The sequence below is a fragment of the Clinocottus analis genome, unplaced genomic scaffold (genome assembly GCF_023055335.1).
Source record: "Clinocottus analis isolate CAN_PGR_092001 unplaced genomic scaffold, fCliAna1.0.p SCAF_66, whole genome shotgun sequence".
Taxonomy (NCBI): domain Eukaryota; kingdom Metazoa; phylum Chordata; class Actinopteri; order Perciformes; family Cottidae; genus Clinocottus; species Clinocottus analis.
Window position 1 is genome coordinate 125839 of NW_027176225.1, and position 19162 is coordinate 145000.

A 19162-nucleotide genomic window follows, 5' to 3' on the forward strand; every position below is an offset into this window, starting at 1 on the left:
ATGGAGAAGGTCCAGCGCGGCCGGCGGGCGTCTTTAATCATCTGAGATCGCAGTTGTTTGGCAGCAATCAGCGGACTTCATCTCCAAATCCAGTCGCTGTGAAATGAGAACTTCTGGTCGCGCCGGAGATGTTTTATAGGTTCACAACCCAAAACACGGACGCAGAATCCAACTGGCAGGTCAAGAAAAACACACGAGAGGACGACAGAGAGGGGCTGAACTTCCACAAATATTGAGTCTTATGTTTCTATAATCATACTAGGCTTTATGTGTAGAATAATAACAGACACAGAAAAGACAAAAATCAGAGTTAACAGTGATATGAACATGAAAACAACACGTTATTGACACAACATCTGTGAACGGGACAAATTCCTAACCCCAGGCTGAGCGTGTTCATCGGTTGTGTTTGCAGAAATTGGGGCTGAGATTTAAAATGTGGTCTTTCTGATCATTTCACGATTGGTGGCGTGTGAAAGAGAAATGTCGCACAACGACTCGGAAACTGGACAATTAAGTCGTGTGACAGGTTTGCCGCCTAAAAGAGAAATTTGGAGCGTTTGTAAGCGGATTACCAGATGAATTATATCAAATGTATTAGAGTTAAACCTGACAAAGCAAACCGGACAATTGGTGCTCGCAAAGGATCAACAAACTATTGGTAAATTCTTCAGAATCAGGAATGTACAACAAATGTAGTTAAATTGTTCATAAAACACACTTATTTGCTTTCAGGCCGATAGATTAAAAGGTTTGAAGACTTTAATTCAACATCTTCTGCTCCCGTGTTGATGCTAATCTCTAAACTTCTACTAATGAATAGATGGAAACGTGCAAATGGTGACTTTGGGTTAAGGTTCTGCCCGTTTGTGAGGGCCAAAAAGAACGACGACACAAAACAACTGAGAACAGACGAAGGGAAACCGAAAGAAAACCAAGATCTACGCAGAGGCCGGTCGAGACATTGACAGCTAAAGTCCGCCGAACCCGTTTCAACCGATCAAGTGAAGCGTGGCCCGAACCCTCCGCGGCACTTACCCCGAGTTCTGTCACTAAAATGTCAGTGACGCTCCCGAGGACGGACACAAAATCAAAAATGTTCCAGGCGTCTTTGAAGAAATTCTGTTGGGAGAAGAGAGAGACAGAAGTGAGAGACGTTGAGCCCCAAATGAGGAGACGGTAACAGGGTTCGGCCAATCGGGTCGTCCCGGGTCACTGCAGGCCGAAAAAAGGGCCACGCCCCTCTCGGAGGAGGCGCTGGGTCTTTCAGGGACGGGCCCGAACGCGCTCTGCATCCCAAAAATAACCTGCTTTATGAATGAATAATAGGGAGAAATGCTGAAGCGTATCGACCGTCGACCTAGATGAAGAACATGTGGATGTTTTTCTTCTGCGCCCCTCCTCCCCCGGCCTTACCAGAGGGCCGAAAGCGATGACCTTCAGGACTGATTCCAAGAAGAAGAAGGTGGTAAACACGATGTTGAGGTTCTTCAGCACCTCGTCGTAAGTCTTCGACGCGCCGTCAAACTACAGACACGGGAAGACAACACATGCTGGGATGAGCGAGAGACCAGCGAGAGAAAACATGTGATGCAAAAGCAGGAAATTAAAGCCGCATCAACGATTTCCCTTCGTGATTCTAGCCGAGAAAACCGTCGCTCACAATCGACGTATCAGAGTCTTTACGGTGGAAAATTTGAAGCGTATTTTTTAAATGTTTGACGTGCGTTTTAGGCGCCTTAGCTCAGTTTTTGGTAATCAGTTAACAGAGAAGAAGACCAGCAAAACCACCGGGCGTGGCACTCAAACCAGTGCAGAGCGGAAAGAAAATGTCCTCAGGAAGTTTGAGAATTTTTGCATTGAATTTGCCGTCGTGACGTGAAACACTGCAAGAGTGAGTTTGATATTAACTGTAATTATTAACTCTTCCAGCTCTGCTTTGCAAGATCTTGCAGAATATGATGCATTGCACGTCCAATACTTTTACTTTCAGTACTTGATAATACACACATGCTTTACTTTTTTTACAGTGTGGAAACATTTCCAAAAGCAAAGGATCTGAAAACGTTTTCCACGCCTGCTGCACAGCGGGTCGTATTGAGTCACTTCATGCATATAGTTTTTGAATCCACGATTAATGTAAACATATTTAAGACTGTGTTGAACGTCGTTTTGGTTCTGCAGAATTATTTGCGTTCATCTTTGACCGGTTTGGCGCCCCCTGTGGTCAAAGACAGGTTGTGTTTTCCCGGCTCCTTCCAGAAAAAGAAAGCTGGTACCTTCATCATGAGGACGATGGTGTTGAGTGCAATCAGAGCCATGATGCTGTACTCGAAGGGCGGAGACACCACGAACTGCCACATGCGATACTGAAAACTCATTTTGTTCTTCGGCATGTGGCGAGTCAGAGGCCGAGCGTTGATGGCGAAATCTATACAGGCTCTCTGAGGGGAGGAGGGAGAGAGGAGAGGGTCACGACCACATGACGTTAGCTCTTCAAGAAGCTTCACAGTGTCTGCACGGACCGAGAGAAGAATTAAATGTGTAACACTAGCTACCAAACATTAGCTTTGTTAGCTAGCTTACATCACACATAGCATCCCACACACTTCTCAACTCATTCTTTTCCAAAATGTAGTTTAGTTTTCTATTAAATGTGTTAAGTTTCTATTAAATGTGTTGAACTAGCTACCAATATTAGCTTTGTTAGCTAGCTTATGTTGCACATAGCATCCCACACACACACTGCTCACCTCATTCTTTTCTAAACTGTAGTCCTCCATCATTTTATCCCCCTGTTCCTGGAAGGTGATGATGATGAGAGCCACAAAGATGTTTACGAAGAAGAAGGGGAAGACAACGAAGTACACCACGTAAAAGATGGACATCTCCATCCTATAACCCGGGCTAGGGCCCTGATTCTCATAGGTGGAGTCCACTGAGTGCTTTAACACCCTGCGAGAGGACAGAGGAGAATAAGAACATATGTGTTAATATTTGATGTTTCAACAAAACAGAAACCTTTTTTTCCCCACTAAATTAAAACACCATGAATATTACAACACACAACAATATGTTCATGGTTAAGGACTAACAAGGTCACCAAGAGATGAGGAACAGCTTGATGATAGATCTTTGTTTTACTGTATTTTAAAGCTGATTTAAGTCGGCAAAACCGACCCGCTAACACAAGAGATGCTAACAGAAAGCTAACACAAGAGATGCTAACAGAAAGCTAACACAAGAGATGCTAACAGAAGGCTAAGCCAAGAGATGCTAACAGAAAACTAAAACAAGAGATGCTAAAAGAAAGCTAACACAATAGATGCTAACAGAAAGCTAACACAAGAGATGCCAACAGAAAGCTAAGCCAAGAGATGGTAACAGAAAGCTAACATAAGAGATGCTAACAGAAAGCTAACACAAGAGATGCTAACAGAAAGCTAACAGAAGAGATGCCAACAGAAAGCTAACAGAAGAGATGCTAACAGAAAGCTAACACAAGAGATGGTAACAGAAAGCTAAGCCAAGAGATGGTAACAGAAAGCTAAGCCAAGAGATGCTAACAGAAAGCTAACACAAGAGATGCTAACAGAAAGCTACAGGACTAGAGGACTTGATTTAATATGTTGTATGAATTTATAGAGTTTTGGTGTTAAAACACTTTTTCTTCTTTTAAACCGCTGCTTCAGAGTTACACACAGTTATTATGAAGAAGTTCAGAGGTGTGTGTGTGTGTGTGTGTGTGTGTGTGTGTGTGTGTGTGTGTGTGTGTGTGAGGACTTACTGCGGCCACCCCTCTCCAGTGGAGACAGTGAAGAGGGTGAGCAGGGCCCAAGCCACGTTGTCGTAGTGGAAATCGTACTTCTTCCACTCCCGCTTCTGAGCTTTAACCTCGTCTCTCTCATATACCAAGTACTCGCCCCTAGAGGAACACACACACACACACACACACACACACACACACACACACACACACACACACACGCACACACACACACACACACGCACACACACACACACACACACGCACACACACACACACACACACACACACACACACACACACGCACACAACAAGAACAGCCTTCAGAATTCATTTAAATCCCCCGTTATCTCCACCAGGTGGCAGCATCTGCTCAGCTGAATAACTAAGTGATTTATGTTTTTGTCAGAAATGTGAACTCCCTTCATGAAAAAGGCTTTCTGAGGACACACAAGGGTTCATGTCTCTGTCTGGAACCCTGTTATCATTTTCCAAACAAAAAAACAATTAGGACAAAAAAAAAGGATTAGGACCAAAATAAAAAAAATTAGGAGATTTTTTTTTTTTTTTTTTAATTAATCAACTTTTTTTTCTGTTGACTTAAAAAAAGGCAACGAAAAAAAAAACCTTTCGGACTATTTTGTGACTTGTACTTGTTTTGTTGTACGAACAATACATGTTTACATTTAAATGAAGGTATTGTCAAACCAAAGTGATGAAATAACATATTGCTTACATGTTTTATTTTATTTTCGTCAACAAAAAAAAACAAAAAAAAAGGAAAAAAGAAAGATTTTTTTTAAATATTTTTTTTATTGTCCTCATTTTTTTTTGGTCCTAATTTATTTATTTATTTTTTGGTCCTAATTTTTATTAAATTTTTTTTTCGTCCCAATTTCTTTTTTTCGTCCTAATTTTATTTATTTGACCAAATGTTTTTTTTTTTGCTCCTAATTGTTTGTTTTTTTGTGTTGTGGGAATGGACTTCCATATGGAACAGACCTGCAGTCCCGCTCAAACTCTTTGGATTCGTCCGTGCAGAAGAAGAAGCGACCTTTGAAGAGCTGCACGGCGACCACGGCGAAGATGAACATGAAGAGCATGTAGACGATCAAGATGTTCAGCACGTTCTTCAGAGAGTTGACCACGCAGTCGAACACCGCCTGCAGGCACGATGGAGAGCTGTCAATCACCTGGTAGCCCCGCCCCTAAAGCTCCCCTTATTATGGTCTGTTTGACTCCAACAGACCATAATGTACTAAATGAACATTAGGCTGTATAGAAGAAGACTAGAAACTAGAGATTGAGACATAAACTCATGTTTACAATGTTTACTGAGGGAATACATCAAGAGAGAAGTAGAGTCACTTCTATAGACTTCTATACAACCAGAGGAGTCGCCCCCTGGTGGTCAGGAGAGAGAATGCAGCTTTAACACATGAAGCATAGACTTCTATACAACCAGAGGAGTCGCCCCCTGGTGGTCAGGAGAGAGAATGCAGCTTTAACACATGAAGCATAGACTTCTATACAACCAGAGGAGTCGCCCCCTGGTGGTCAAGAGAGAGAATGCAGCTTTAACACATGAAGCATAGACTTCTATACAACCAGAGGAGTCGCCCCCTGGTGGTCAGGAGAGAGAATGCAGCTTTAACACATGAAGCAAAGACTTCTATACAACCAGAGGAGTCGCCCCCTGGTGGTCAGGAGAGAGAATGCAGCTTTAACACATGAAGCATAGACTTCTATACAACCAGAGGAGTCGCCCCCTGGTGGTCAGGAGAGAGAATGCAGCTTTAACACATGAAGCATAGACTTCTATACAACCAGAGGAGTCGCCCCCTGGTGGTCAGGAGAGAGAATGCAGCTTTAACACATGAAGCATAGACTTCTATACAACCAGAGGAGTCGCCCCCTGGTGGTCAGGAGAGAGAATGCAGCTTTAACACATGAAGCATAGACTTCTATACAACCAGAGGAGTCGCCCCCTGGTGGTCAGGAGAGAGTTCTCCTCACCTTTAGCTTGGGGAGTCTCTTGATGGTCTTCAGAGGACGCAGAACCCTCAACACTCGGAGCGACTTGATGGTGCTGATGTCTTTGCCCTTGCTGCTGCCCCTGCAGGTCGGCCAGAGAACAACAGCGTGTCAGAGCGCTGCGACTGCACCTTCTCACAACCAGAGACACACACACGCTGTCATGAAGGCTACACACAGTGTGTTAGCCAGTGTGTGTGAGAGAATTGTGTCTTTAGTCTGTCTGTGTGTGTTTTTAGTCTTTGTGTGTCTTTATTCAGTCTGTGTGTGTGTGTGTGTGTGTGTGTGTGTGTGTGTATTAGTGTGTTTGTGTACACGTGTCAGTGTGTGTCTCTACACACACACTCAGCTGGTAAAAAAGCTCGTTACAGTTTCTTCTTCTGCCGTAAAAAAAGAAACTCTCGAGCGTCAGACATGAAACCCAACAGCCTCCTGACCGCCGGGTTTCATGGACGACATCATCATCATCATCATCAGGTATGATCTTCATCATGGTACAATCAGACGTGGTGAACGGGCATCTCCCGGCAGAGTGCCCGGGCCAAACCTCTTTCTTTCTTTTTCAGTGGGACTCTCTGTCGGTTCTTCAGGGCAGTGGGATGTCGGACACATGGAGCGTGGACGCCGCTGGGATTATGTCGATATAATCCTGAATTATGGAGGACGCGACATGAACTGATTTCCGGCCGGTTTCACGCGGCGTCCGGGTTCCCTTGGGGAAGGAGGAGCGGCGCTGTGGTTTCTCCTCTCGACTCGCTGGGGGAACCGGAGGCCGCGTGAGACGCCGCGATGCCGCCGTCCTGCGGGGGGCGACATCGCGGCGCCGCGGCGCAGAAACACGTTGCAGCGACGGCGTCGAGCGAGGCGGCCGGATGGGGGAGGGGGGGGGGGGGGGGGGGGAGTGGATGAAGGCAAAATGTCTGCCGCCGTGTTATTTAGTTGATTTGTTTGGTCGTAAACCAAATCGGGGCGGAGCCGTCCAGGGAGTAAACGTCTTTACTGTAAGTGGGTCGGCCATTTTGGAAATAGCTAAACTAAATAAGGAAAGGCAGCGCGAGGCGGCTGGACGCTCGCCAAGAGAGGCTCGTCCATCAAGGCCTCATGAACTCGGTTCCCCGTGGCCGAAAAACACACACTCACACACTCACACACACACACACACACACACACACACACACACACACACACACACACACACACACAACGCAAAGATAATTCAACTGGAGGCTGATTGATCGAGGCGAAGAGAGAGAGTCCAGATCCATAATCAATAGAAGTTTCCTCCTCTGGAAGTGAAGCGGGACGGACGCAGTGGTAAGAGGACTGAAGCCCGGCGGCACACACACACACACACACACACACACACACACACACACACACACACACACACACACACACACACAATACCTACGAGTTGGGTATCAGCCCCTCGACACCCGCTGGGACTATAAGGTGGCGATAAAAGGGTTCTTTGTCGAAGAAGAAGAAGAAGAAGAAGAAGACCACCGTCACCTTTAAAGTCTTCGGGGCAGTCTTCGGGGCACAAATCTAAAAGACGGACTATCGGAGCTTCACTTTGATGTTTGTGTCGTTAATCTTTTAGAAAAAGTGGAATCAAGCGTCTTCAGATCTTTACATGGACTCTTTCTGGATGGAGAGACTCGGAGGAGGTGAAGAGAGGGAGGCGAGCTACGACACGGCGAGGATGAGCACCAACGGACAGAAGAACAAAAGAAAGAAAGAGAGAGAAGCCAATCTGATTCCGGTGGTGGAGAGCTGGGGACAGAGCGAGGGATGAGGAGGAGGAGGAGGAGGAAGAGGACAGAGGAAGAACTTTACCGGGTGCTGCTCCTGTCGAGTTTCACCGGAGGTGGCGACAGCGAGAGAAAGAAAGACAGGGACAGAAGACAGAAGAAGAGGAAGAGGAGGAGGGAAGGAGAGGAGGAAAACACATCGAAAGAAAGACACACACACAGACACACAAACAGACACACACACAGAGACACACATTGATATAGAGAGACAGACATGAGACGGGGAGAGAGGGGTTTGGAAGAAACAGGGAAAAACACATCCACATGAGAGACAGACAAAGAAGAAAGGACAGCAAGATGGACACACCTGCTTAACCCCGCCCCCAAACACCAACACCCAGTAACACCCAGTGACACCCAGTAACACCCAGTAACACCCAGTGACACCCAGTAACACCCAGTGACACCCAGTGACTTCAGACTAGCTTTTAGAATGCAGATATGATTGAAGGTGGGCGTGTCCTATTAAAAGTAGGCGTGACTTATTAAAAGTAGGCGTGTCTTATTAAAAGTAGGTGTGTCCTATTGAAGGTAAGTGTGTCCTATTAAAAGTAGGCGTGTCCTGTTGAATGTGGGCGTGTCCTATTGAAGGTGGGCGTGTCTTCATAGCTCCATTATTTATATTTTTAATCATATTTTATTGATGATTCCCAAATTTTTCTTTGTCTTTTTTCAGGATCCCTCATTAAACCTGTTCATGGTTTGATGAAAGTTCTACTGAAATAAAAGTACTTCAATACTTCAGCTTGCCTTGTGTATATGAACATATTGTGAGGAGAAGTATATTTCATAAGGTACGTCACATCGGGTGCAATACACCCGTCGTCAGTGACGTCACTGTGTTTATCGTGAGTGTTCTCGGGTTAAGGACGTGCTTTTCATCAGACCTGCAGCGGCCATTAAAAACCCTTTTTGTCCCTCCTGGCGCCCCGTGGCTGAACCCGGCGTGCGGCTCCTCCTGGCCGTCTTCGGCTCCGTGAAGAATTACCTTCACGGTCGGAGGAGGAAACTCAATCGCCGCATCCATTTACACCGATTCTTATCTTATCGCACCGTAATGATCAACTAGACCGGCCGGCGGCGCAAAGTGCCCCCATTAGATCTGCAATCAGCTGCTGGATCCTATCAGAAGCTCTTTTGCATGCACATCTGCACAGCGGGGGGGGGGGGGGGGGGGGGGGGGGGGGGGGGGGGGGGGGGGGGAAAGGCGTTACATCTTAACAAGTGGCCGGTTCCAGGTTTTCCTGACACACACACACTCACACACACACACACACACACACACACCCTCAATAGAAATAAAGGCATTCTCGTGGAGGCGTTTCATTCTCTTGGGGCGATGGGAAGGGGGAGGGGCCAGAAGCACAATTGTTGCCTTTAAAACCCTTAAAGAACAATTAGGAAGCCGTGGAGCACCTGCTCTGAAACAATGACATGCGTCAACGTTTCAAAGGTGTGTGTGTGTGTGTGTGTGTGTGTGTGTGTGTGTGTGTGTGTGTGGACTTCACTCCTTCAAGCAAAACCTTAATGTAGCTCAGCCCTGGAGCAGATGGGTGGGAGCAAGGAGGCAAAAAGAAGGAGAGGAGGTGGTGAAGGAGGAGAGGAAGCAGAGGAGGGGAGAAAGGAGGAGAGGAGATGAAGGAAGGAGAAGAGAAAAGAGGAGAGGAAGGAGAAGAAGCTGAAACGTATATATATAGAGGGGCGATGAAGGAAGTGAGGAGACGGGTGAAGGAGGGAAGGATGCGTCCTTGTTTCGGCGGGGAGTCATGCTGTGGAGGGTGCAGCAGTGGAGTGATTTAGTTTGTCCAACTTGTTGTTGTTGTTGTGACATTTCGGTTTGATTGAGCTCGTGATCCGTCCTCCATCTTTGTTTCCGCTGCGAGAGGAGACGCGAGCGAGCTTCAAACAATGAAGGAGCGTATGTAGCGTCCGCGCGACAGATTCCCAACGCTTTTGCTGCGAACGCAGCGTTTGTAAATTCAGCGTTTCGGTTCAGAAACGCAGTCGTTACTTTTGCAGTGAATCCTGAACGTCACGGTGAACCCGAACCCGCCGTCTCCTGGAAGCCCCTCCCACCCAAACACCTGCGTGTGCACCTTCATCGCGACGAAGACGACTGTGACCGACGCTCAGTATTCAACACTGAGGTGTTCAAAGTGAGAAGTCTTCACTTTTACTGCCGGATGAGCCGCTAAAGTGAAAATGTCCTGTTCAGTACTACACCAGCTCACTCTGGTACCTTCTTTTGGACTTTTTCATCGCCTCAAGTTAAAGGATAAGTTCGCAAAATTCTATTTTTTTTCTCTCCGTCAACCAAAAAAACCATCAAACAAGAAGTTCCAAGAAATGACCGACGCCAAAAATGGCCGGACGCTCCTCCTTCACCGACTTCTGACTGAATTTGTGTCAAAGTAAATTTATCATTTTATTCCCCAATAACACAGATTTGTGTCAAAAGACTTTACAATCTGCACATTATGCAACAAACCTCTTAGATTGTGACTGAGAGGAGGACGTACGCCTCTCAGAAAGCTACATTTACTGTTTCACTCAAAGTATTTAATGCTAAAAAATGCACTATGAAGTTTCTGAAACGTTTTGAAAGACTGAGAAGAGCCGAAACAAAGAATAACTACCGACATTTACAATAATAATAATAATAATAATAATAATAATAATGAAATAAAGGTTCTGCATCTGTTGGTGTCGCCGGCTTTGCTTTCGCTCTGAACTCGCCGTCGCGGCGGCCATCTTTACATCCCGGACACGCAGACCGTGTTCATGTTCATGCCGTCATGCACCGGACATCCAGACGGAGGAGGACGAACACGCAAGCTCTCTCTCTCTCTCTCTCTCTCTCTCTCTCTCTCTCTCTCTCTCTCTCTCTCTCTCTCTCTCTCTCTCTCTCTCTCTCTCTCTCCTCAGAGACAGAACACATTCAGCCCCTCCCAGTTGCACGTATCATACATATTTAATTCATATGTATTTATTTGCGTACACCGCCTCAGCCTGATGGCAAATCATTCCACCGCTCCGCCCTCGGCATGCCTCCCCCCTCCTGCCTCCCCCCTCCTGCCTCCCCCCTCCTGCCTCCCCCCTCCTGCCTCCCCCCTCCTGCCTCCCCCCGGCTCGTGCAGAGGAAAGGGAGTTAAATACCTGAACCTCCGGGAACGTTAAAGCGGTCAGAAAGACAGATGATTGTGTGTGTGTGTGTGTGTGTGTAGAGAGGAAGAGGAGGAGGAGGAGGAGGAGGAGGAGGAGGAGGAGGAGGAGGGGAGGTGTGTGGCAGCGAGGCGATGAGCCATGGCGGAGGTCTTCGCCGTGGCGAACAGAGAGCCTGGGCACTTAAAGGGTTAAAGGTGTCTGGGCGCCCTCACCCCCACGGACTGACCGCCAGGGAGCTCCAGCCCAGAGGAAGAGGAAGAGAAGGGGGGATGAAGAGGCGGGCGGAGGCGGGGGAGGGTGTGGTTGGGTTTGGAGGCAGGATGTTGGCTGTAATGGTTGTTGGGGAGGTGGAGTTGAAAGGTGTGTGTGGAGGAGTTGGAAGGGTGGACGGGGTTAATTATGGACTGTAGGGGGTGTTTTCAGACAAGGGTGGAGGCTGGGGATGGTGAGGGTAACACAAGGGTGGGGGCTGGGGATGGGTGAGGGTAACAAGGGTGGAGGCTGGGGATGGGTGAGGGTAACAAGGGTGGGGGCTGGGGATGGGTGAGGGTAACACAAGGGTGGGGGTTGGGGATGGGTGAGGGTAACACAAGGGTGGGGGTTGGGGATGGGTGAGGGTAACACAAGGGTGGGGGCTGGGGATGGGTGAGGGTAACACAAGGGTGGGGGTTGGGGATGGGTGAGGGTAACAAGGGTGGAGGCTGGGGATGGGTGAGGGTAACACAAGGGTGGGGGTTGGGGATGGGTGAGGGTAACACAAGGGTGGGGGCTGGGGTTGGGTGAGGGTAACAAGGGTGGAGGCTGGGGATGGGCGAGGGTAACACAAGGGTGGGGGCTGGGGTTGGGTGAGGGTAACAAGGGTGGAGGCTGGGGATGGGTGAGGGTAACACAAGGGTGGGGGCTGGGGATGGGTGAGGGTAACAAGGGTGGGGGCTGGGGATGGGTGGGGGTAACACAAGGGTGGGGGCTGGGGATGGGTGGGGCTAACAGCAAGCGAGGGAGCAATGGGTGACACTTGTTCCCAACATACAGACATTTTATTTTACTGCTTCAAAATAAAAGCTTTTAATAACAAAATGACGGGGGACTTTTATTGTGAAATAAAACAGGTCTACTGTTATATTATCTGATTTTGCGGCTTCATAACAAAAGCTTTTAAATGAATAAAATTACTGGGGGACTTTTATTGTGAAGGATTCACAGGGACTGAATCAGGGGAGCTTTGCTAACAGGATCCACCGCTGCCTCGCTCCCTTTGCCGTATGTCAGGAAGACGAGGACAGAAGAGGCTCTTCATGGGAGGAGGCGAAGCGTCGGCAGGAAAACCAAAAGCTGCGAAGCGCCTGAGAGGCGGTGAAGCGCCGGCGAGCAAAAGTTTTTAGAGGGGTGGAGGAGGGCGGAGGGAGGGGGGGAGGGGAATAAGAGGAACAGGGATGACTCACGGCCTGGTTAGTGGAAACACCAGAGCGGCATTGGGGAGGAGAGCGAGGGAGGTCGGGGAAAAACACAAAGGAAACGTTGAGAAGGAGCAGGCGGTGCTTTTCATTGTATTAGGCCATGAGGTGGAGGAAATGAGGTGGAGGATGGGGTTGTTTAAGGTGTGGGGTGTGACGGCAGTGTAAACTACACTCTAAAAAACAATCCTCGCTGAGAACTACAGAAAAGTCAAGACGTTCATGAAAACAGGGTGACATTGGTTTCAGAGGAGGACCTCAGGGTACGACCCGAGGTCCTCCAAACATGGCCGGAAACAGAAAAAGCGAAAATGTTAAAGTTAAGTTTTTTTTTTAACGAGGAGTCATTTTTAGTTTCTTTTTTAGAGTCTAGGTTGGAGATGATCATCCAGAAGTTTAGGAAAAAAGGAGTTAAGGATTACGGGCTGTTGTCCAGATGAAGGTGGCGATGAAACGTAGAGAAAGACCTGCTGACTCGATGCCAATGAGGAGCTGGACATGGAAATGGAGAACAGGGTTGACACAGGGAGACAACGACAAAGACCACAGAAAAAAGATAGTTCAAGAAAGAAAGGGGGAGGGTGAGAAGTGGAGGAAGGGTGAGAAGAGAAGGTAGTAGAAAGACAAATACAGGAAGTGATGATTTCTGGGAAATTAAGAGAGAAGGATCAGCATCGCCTGGTGTGTCGGACGCACAAGGCTGGACGACAAGGGTCTTTCTGTTGATGGTGGAATGTGTGTGTGTGTGTGTGTGTTTGTGGGTGGGGTGAAGGGTGGTGTGGAGATGATGAAGAGGAAGGTAAGGGGGGGGGGGGGGGGCACTTACGTGAAGGCGAAGGCCACCAGAGCACCACTAACCACTATAAAGTCCAGAATGTTCCACAAGTCGCGGAAGTAGGAGCCCTGATGGAGGAACAGGCCCAGCACCACCATCTGGAACACAAAGAGCACACTCAGCACAACAAGCCCAGACACACACACACACACACACACACACACACACACACACACACACACACACACACTGACAGACAGAGTCGGGGGCGCCGCCAACCAGGAACATGTATAGTATAATCTGTCCAATCTGAGCGGTCTTGTTAAAGTCTTGCTCGTTGCCAATTGGTCCATATTTTCATTTATTGGTTTCCATTTTTCCGAATGATGATTTAGACTTTTAGTAGGACGATGTCACATGCTTTGTCTTTTCTCTGCTGGGCCGGCGCCGCACGCGACATGAAATCCTAAATTGGTTACTGCAGAGGAGGAAACTACTCTTTCCCATCCGGTCCGGTCCGGAAAACACGACATCACGACGTAAAAACAGGAGAAAATAAAGAAAATCTAGCAAACTCAAAACCCCAAAATACAAACAAGGAATCCACAACAATTAAACCTGTAAAGACAATGACAAACACACAAACACACAAACACCTGCACTTCAAAAACATCCAGCACAGATAAAGAAAAACTAAAAATCAGCACCTTTTATTAAAAAGCAGCTGGACCCCGACCACACGAGACGAGCCGCGACAAACACTAGCTCTTTTGATTTACTTTATATATATATATATATATATATATATATATATATATATATATATATATATATATATATATATATATATATATATAAAACAAATATCAAAATAGGCCAAATGTCATGATTTATTGGGGGATCAGAAACCCCGTACAGACTAAATGGAACCATCTTTTCTTTCGTCGCCATATTGGACTCTGAGACTGAGCCCTCGATGCATGAAGCAACAACGCACTCGCAGACACACAAAACATCCATATGATAAGTACACAGAACAAAAAGACCATCATACAATTATGCCAAAACCAAGGCATCGTAAACACACACACACACACACACACACTCACACACACACACTCACACACACACACACTCACACACGGTGATACGTTGTTACCTTGATCAACATTTCGAACGTGAAGACGCCTGTGAAAACGTAGTCAAAATAACGCAGCACCTGCAGAGCAACACAACAGCGTGAGGTATAATTATCAGAGGACGAGCAGCAGGAAGATGGAGATGAATCAGAGAGAGAGAAAACACAGCAGGAGAGATTAACACAGAGAGAGAGACAAACAATCACACACCGAGCAGCCTAATCCCAATCTTAATCTTGTTTCCATTTTCAAAACAAACAATTTTCACAATTTACTCTCTAAATCCAGTTTCCCCTGATCACAACAGAATAATCTATTCGCTCTATTTGCGTCTTCAGATCTTTTGTTTTTACCCTTTTCGTCTGGTTGAAAGTGGAACGCTAAGAAAAGAGAGTAAGTGGACTTTGAGTGGATTACAATCCTGAGACGCAGCTGTGTGCTGGACTGACTCATAATCAATACACAGCACACTGAACTGTACATATATTTACATATATCTATGTTGCTTCACCCAAAACATCTGCTTTTCATACATCATCTTCTTATTGAAAACATATGTATATATAAATAACCTGTGGTGTTTTGATTGGAAAGAAATCACACATCACCACTTTTTAAAGATGGAAGAAACTAAACGTTTGTACTATCATCACCCTGTTAACCCCTTCACTAACTAAACTAAATCCCCGTTGACACGTGGACCTGGTCCTGGACCGGCCTCTGGGAGGGTTTAGCTCGCGGTCGTGCGACGCGATGCCTCACGTTGTTTCGGGGCGACTCGGGGGAGACGGGGTCCTCGGCGGCGAGGGCGATGCTGCTCATGGCGATGACGGACAGGATGCTGAACTCAAAGTACTTCAGAGTCAGGATGTAGTGGCAGCACCTGCGGAACCTGATGCAGGCGAGACAAAGGGTTTAAACCCTCAGGGTCTGAGGCCTTTCTGTTGACTTCAGATCATTTCTTAAATTCACCTTTTAAAGGCTCTTATGTATGAGATACACCACCGATCAACGGTTTGGGGTCACTGGGAAATGTCCTTATTTATCAAAGAAAAGCTCTGATTTTAAATGGAGACAACATGAAATGAATCATAAATACACGCTCTTCATTGTTAATGTGGTGAAAGACTATTCTAGGTGTAAACGTCTGGTTCTTAATGAAATATCTTCATAGTGTATAGAGGTCCATTTCCAGCATCACTGCAGTGTTCTGATGGTACTTTGTGTTTGTAATCGCTTTAGAAGACTAATGGAGGAGTAGAAAACCCTTGAAAGTCCTTGAAAATCCTTAAAACACATTGATAACCCTTGAAACCCCTTTAGAACAACTTGCAATCCCTTAAAACCCCTTTTTTTAAACCTTGGAAATCCTTGAAAATCCTTACAAAAAACCTTGAAAGTCCTTAAAAAAACATTTTAAAAAAAAATTAAAAAATTTTGAAAACCTTCAACCCCCCTCTAAAAAACCTTGAAAATCCTTTAAATAAACTTGAAAACCCTTAAAACCCCTTTTTTAAACCTTGGAACTCCTTGAAAATCCTTTAAAAAAAATTTTAAACTTAAAAACCCTTATGAAACCCTTTTAAAACCATTGAAACCCCCTCTACAACCCTTGAAAACCCTTAAAACCCGTTTAAAAAATACTTGAAAAGCCTTAAAAACCCTTGAAAACAGCTCTGCTGGTGAGAAGCTATGGAACTGTTCTGGTTGAGGATCTGGAGCTTCACATTTCATAAACTCTCAAAACGGCCAGAAAAAGAGAAGTGAAGGACATCTAATGGCAGAACTTGTGAAGAAGCTGAAAATGTGTCAGAATGGGTTCAAACCCATGTGTCACATCAAAACCTGCAGAACAATCCCAGCTCTCTATTTAACGAGGCGTCATTGTCATCAGACTGAAGTGTAAACTGATAATAAAGCTGAAGAACTGAAGTGTGATGGTGAAAACTTTACTCATGTGGACCATCTGGTTTGGAGATGGACGTTGAGGTCTGAGGCTCACAAGAGCAGTGAAATACATGAATGACATGGTGGACACCAACTGTCCTGTTCTGGTGTTTGAGTAGGAGGGTTGTCTGCCACTCTGGCATCAAACCCAGAGAGGCACCCAGATGGAAGAGGAGTGACGTCACGCTGCAGACCAGCACTCACGGGTTGGTGGTGGACAGGACGAAGCAGGAGCTGAAGGGCGGCATGGGCTTGGGGCCGTCCTCGTCCCCGCCCTCGTCCTCCTCCTCTTTCTTCTCCTCGTTCTTCTTCTGGTCCGTGTTGGCGTTCTTGTTCACTGCAGCAAGAAAAAGAACGGCGAGAGAAGAAGAAAAGAATGGACAGAGTGGACGGAGAGAGAGAGAGAGACGGAAAGAGGTCAGTGAACGCATCGTCGTTTTGCAGGAACGAGACTGGATTTCTTTTTGTTTTGTGCTGATACTTATAAGGAGCACAACCTTTTAGAAACCAAGACTGATCGCTTGTTATTTAAAACTGTAAATCATAGCTTGTTTCATGAAGAAATAGCTCCAAAACGGCTGTATTTAAAGTGACATTAAAATTAAAATAGACTCAATGGCCTCAATGGCCTCAATGGGGCCATTGGGGCCATTGGAGCCATTGGGTCCTCGCCTGAATGTTCTCTGTTCTAAACTCTCTCTAACTTTGTTCTGCTTCACTTTATCAAAGTCAACCTTTAGAGAGAACCTTCACGTGTTGAATGTTCACATGTTGTGTTATGTTTTGTTAGAGTTGTGACTTTACAGCTGCTTCATTTAAACTAATAATCATCCTGAAAGTCATTTTTTTATAGTTGGACCTGAAACCTTTTCATTTCTTTCTGTGAGTCATCTTCATTTCCTCTGAACCAGAAACATGTAGACTGATATTTACACATCTGAACAACATCTCACATGTGTTGCTTTATTATAACACAACATTATTAAACAGCCCTCGTGGCTGCAGAGACACACTTTATAGTTTGAGGACATTTCGAGGAAAGAGCCTACAAATAGTTTGGTGTTCTATTGGTTAATTACCTGCTTCTTATATCCAATACAGATATTACTCAAAGACATGTTGACGATTGACTATCAACATTTTCCCTCGACGCGGCCTGTTTGTATGACGTATTGTGTTCGTGCCCCTGTACACCTGTCCAGCACTCGTGCGGCGCGGTGCTCACCTTGCAGGATGGCGTTGGTGGACGGGTACGGGTACACGGGCGGCATGTCTATCTTGGTGTACTCGGGCTTGGCCATGCTGGTCAGGATCAGGCTGTCCATGCTGTGGATCAGGGTGAGGGTGTCGGCGTCGCGGCGGTTCAGCAGGTTGTTGACGTGCTCGGGGTGGCGGTCCGGCGGCAGGAGGCCGTACGGCAGCTCCCGGGCGCCGGCCAGCTTGCTGTTGTTGCGGAAGTTGTCCAGGTCCTCGTTGTGCTGCTGGACGGGCCGCGCGGTGGAGAGGCTGGGCCCGGTGCTGTGGTGCTCCCTGAGGGGATGAGAAAAGATCTTCACACACCGACACAGCCGATCCACGGCCTGAACCCCAAACGAAGACTTCCTGGAACGAAGGAAGGAAAAGACGACGCATGCGACGGCAGCGAGGAAGGCGTTCGGTTTCAGGGGCCTAGTACACCTGCCACAAAGCACACCTGCTTTTCACAGGAATGTGGACACACTATCAGACTTATTGTGGTTTTATTTCACTGACGTTGGACAACGAGGAGCTGATACGATCACCTGAACTACCGACGAGCCGAAAGTCGCTTCCTAACATCTCAAAGACAAACTTTTAGGGCTGGTTAGAGGTTGATATTCAACACCTTCACCACACAGATACGTAAAAAGTCCTTGAAAATCCTTAGAACACATTGATAACCCTTGAAAACCCTTTAGAAAAACTTGAAACCCCTAAAAACCTCTTTTTAAACCTTGGAAATCCTTGAAAATCCTTCAAAAAACTTGAAAATCTTTCAAAAATTCTTTTGGAAAAACTTAAAAAGCCTTTTAAAACCCTTGAAACCCCTCAAAAACACTTTTAAAAATATACTTGAAAAGCCTGAAAAAAAACCTTGAAAACAGCGTGTTATCCTACACCCTTCACAGAGATGCGTAAAAAGTCCTTGAAAATCATTAAAACACATTGATGACCTTTGAAAACCCTTTAGAAAAACTTGAAACCCCTTAAACCTTGGAAATCCATGAAAATCCTTACAAAAAACCTTGAAAATCCTTTAAAAAATACAACCTTAAAAATCCTTTTTTAAAACCGTGGAAACCCTTGAAAATCCTTCCAAAATTTTTGTTAAATCCTCATAAAAAAATTAATTAAAAAGCCTTTTAAAACCCCTGAAACCCCTTAAAACCCTTTTGAAAAATACTTGAAAAGCCTTAAAAACCTTGAAAACAGCTTGTTTTTCGACCCTCCACAGAGATGCGTAAGCTCCTCTTTGCCCTCACCTTCTGGGCCGATGCCCTCTGCTCCTCTCCTGGGTGCCGTGGCGATGCCGTCTGGCCTTGCGCCCCTCCCCTCCTGCTCCTCCTCCTCCTCCTTCTTCCTCGCCTTTCTCCGCCTCCGTCCCCTTGGATCGGTGCCGCTTGCCTTCCTCTCCCTCCCCGCGTTGCTGCCGGGACCGCCGGTGCTCGCCCTCCGCCGCCGCCGCCCCGGCGCTGTGCGGCGACGCGCTGCGGGCCTCCCGGTTGCTCCGGTGCCGGTGGCCCCGGTGGCTCCGGTGGCCGTGCCGCTCCTCCCCCTGCTGGGCCTCCGCGGTGTTGCCCAGGGACGTGCAGCTGAAGCCGCGCTCCATGCGGGTCTCCAAGGGCTGGCCCGCCTCCCCGCCGCCGTCCGGCCCGTTGGCTTTCCGGTGCCGGTGGTGGGAGTGGGAGTGGGAGTGGTGGGCGGCTCGGCGCCGGTGGTGGTCGATGTCCTGGCGCCGGTACTCCTGGTCCAGGGGCAGCTCGCCCGGCGGCGTCTTGTTGGTGTTGTTGTTGCGGTTGTCCTGCGGGTTGACCACCAGCGGCCGGTCC

The 19162-nt window shown here is 47.0% G+C and overlaps 1 protein-coding gene across 12 annotated transcripts in view; it reads right to left on the minus strand.

Annotated features, from left to right (window-relative positions):
* The window catches only part of cacna1ab (calcium channel, voltage-dependent, P/Q type, alpha 1A subunit, b), a 77378-nt gene that overhangs the window by 34908 nt on the left and 23308 nt on the right, over positions 1-19162 (minus strand). For all 12 annotated transcript variants that reach the window (XM_068604259.1, XM_068604256.1, XM_068604257.1 and 9 more), the window contains exons 19-31: positions 18596-19162; positions 17320-17624; positions 16299-16431; positions 14910-15039; positions 14168-14227; positions 13060-13166; positions 5783-5882; positions 4769-4929; positions 3788-3925; positions 2754-2955; positions 2280-2444; positions 1417-1527; positions 1039-1122 (exon numbers count right to left, since the gene is read on the minus strand). The exon at positions 18596-19162 is cut by the window's right edge and continues 44 nt beyond it. In XM_068604259.1, the coding sequence (XP_068460360.1) occupies positions 1039-1122; positions 1417-1527; positions 2280-2444; positions 2754-2955; positions 3788-3925; positions 4769-4929; positions 5783-5882; positions 13060-13166; positions 14168-14227; positions 14910-15039; positions 16299-16431; positions 17320-17624; positions 18596-19162 (2263 nt within the window). The remainder of the gene's footprint in view (positions 1-1038; positions 1123-1416; positions 1528-2279; positions 2445-2753; positions 2956-3787; positions 3926-4768; positions 4930-5782; positions 5883-13059; positions 13167-14167; positions 14228-14909; positions 15040-16298; positions 16432-17319; positions 17625-18595) is intronic.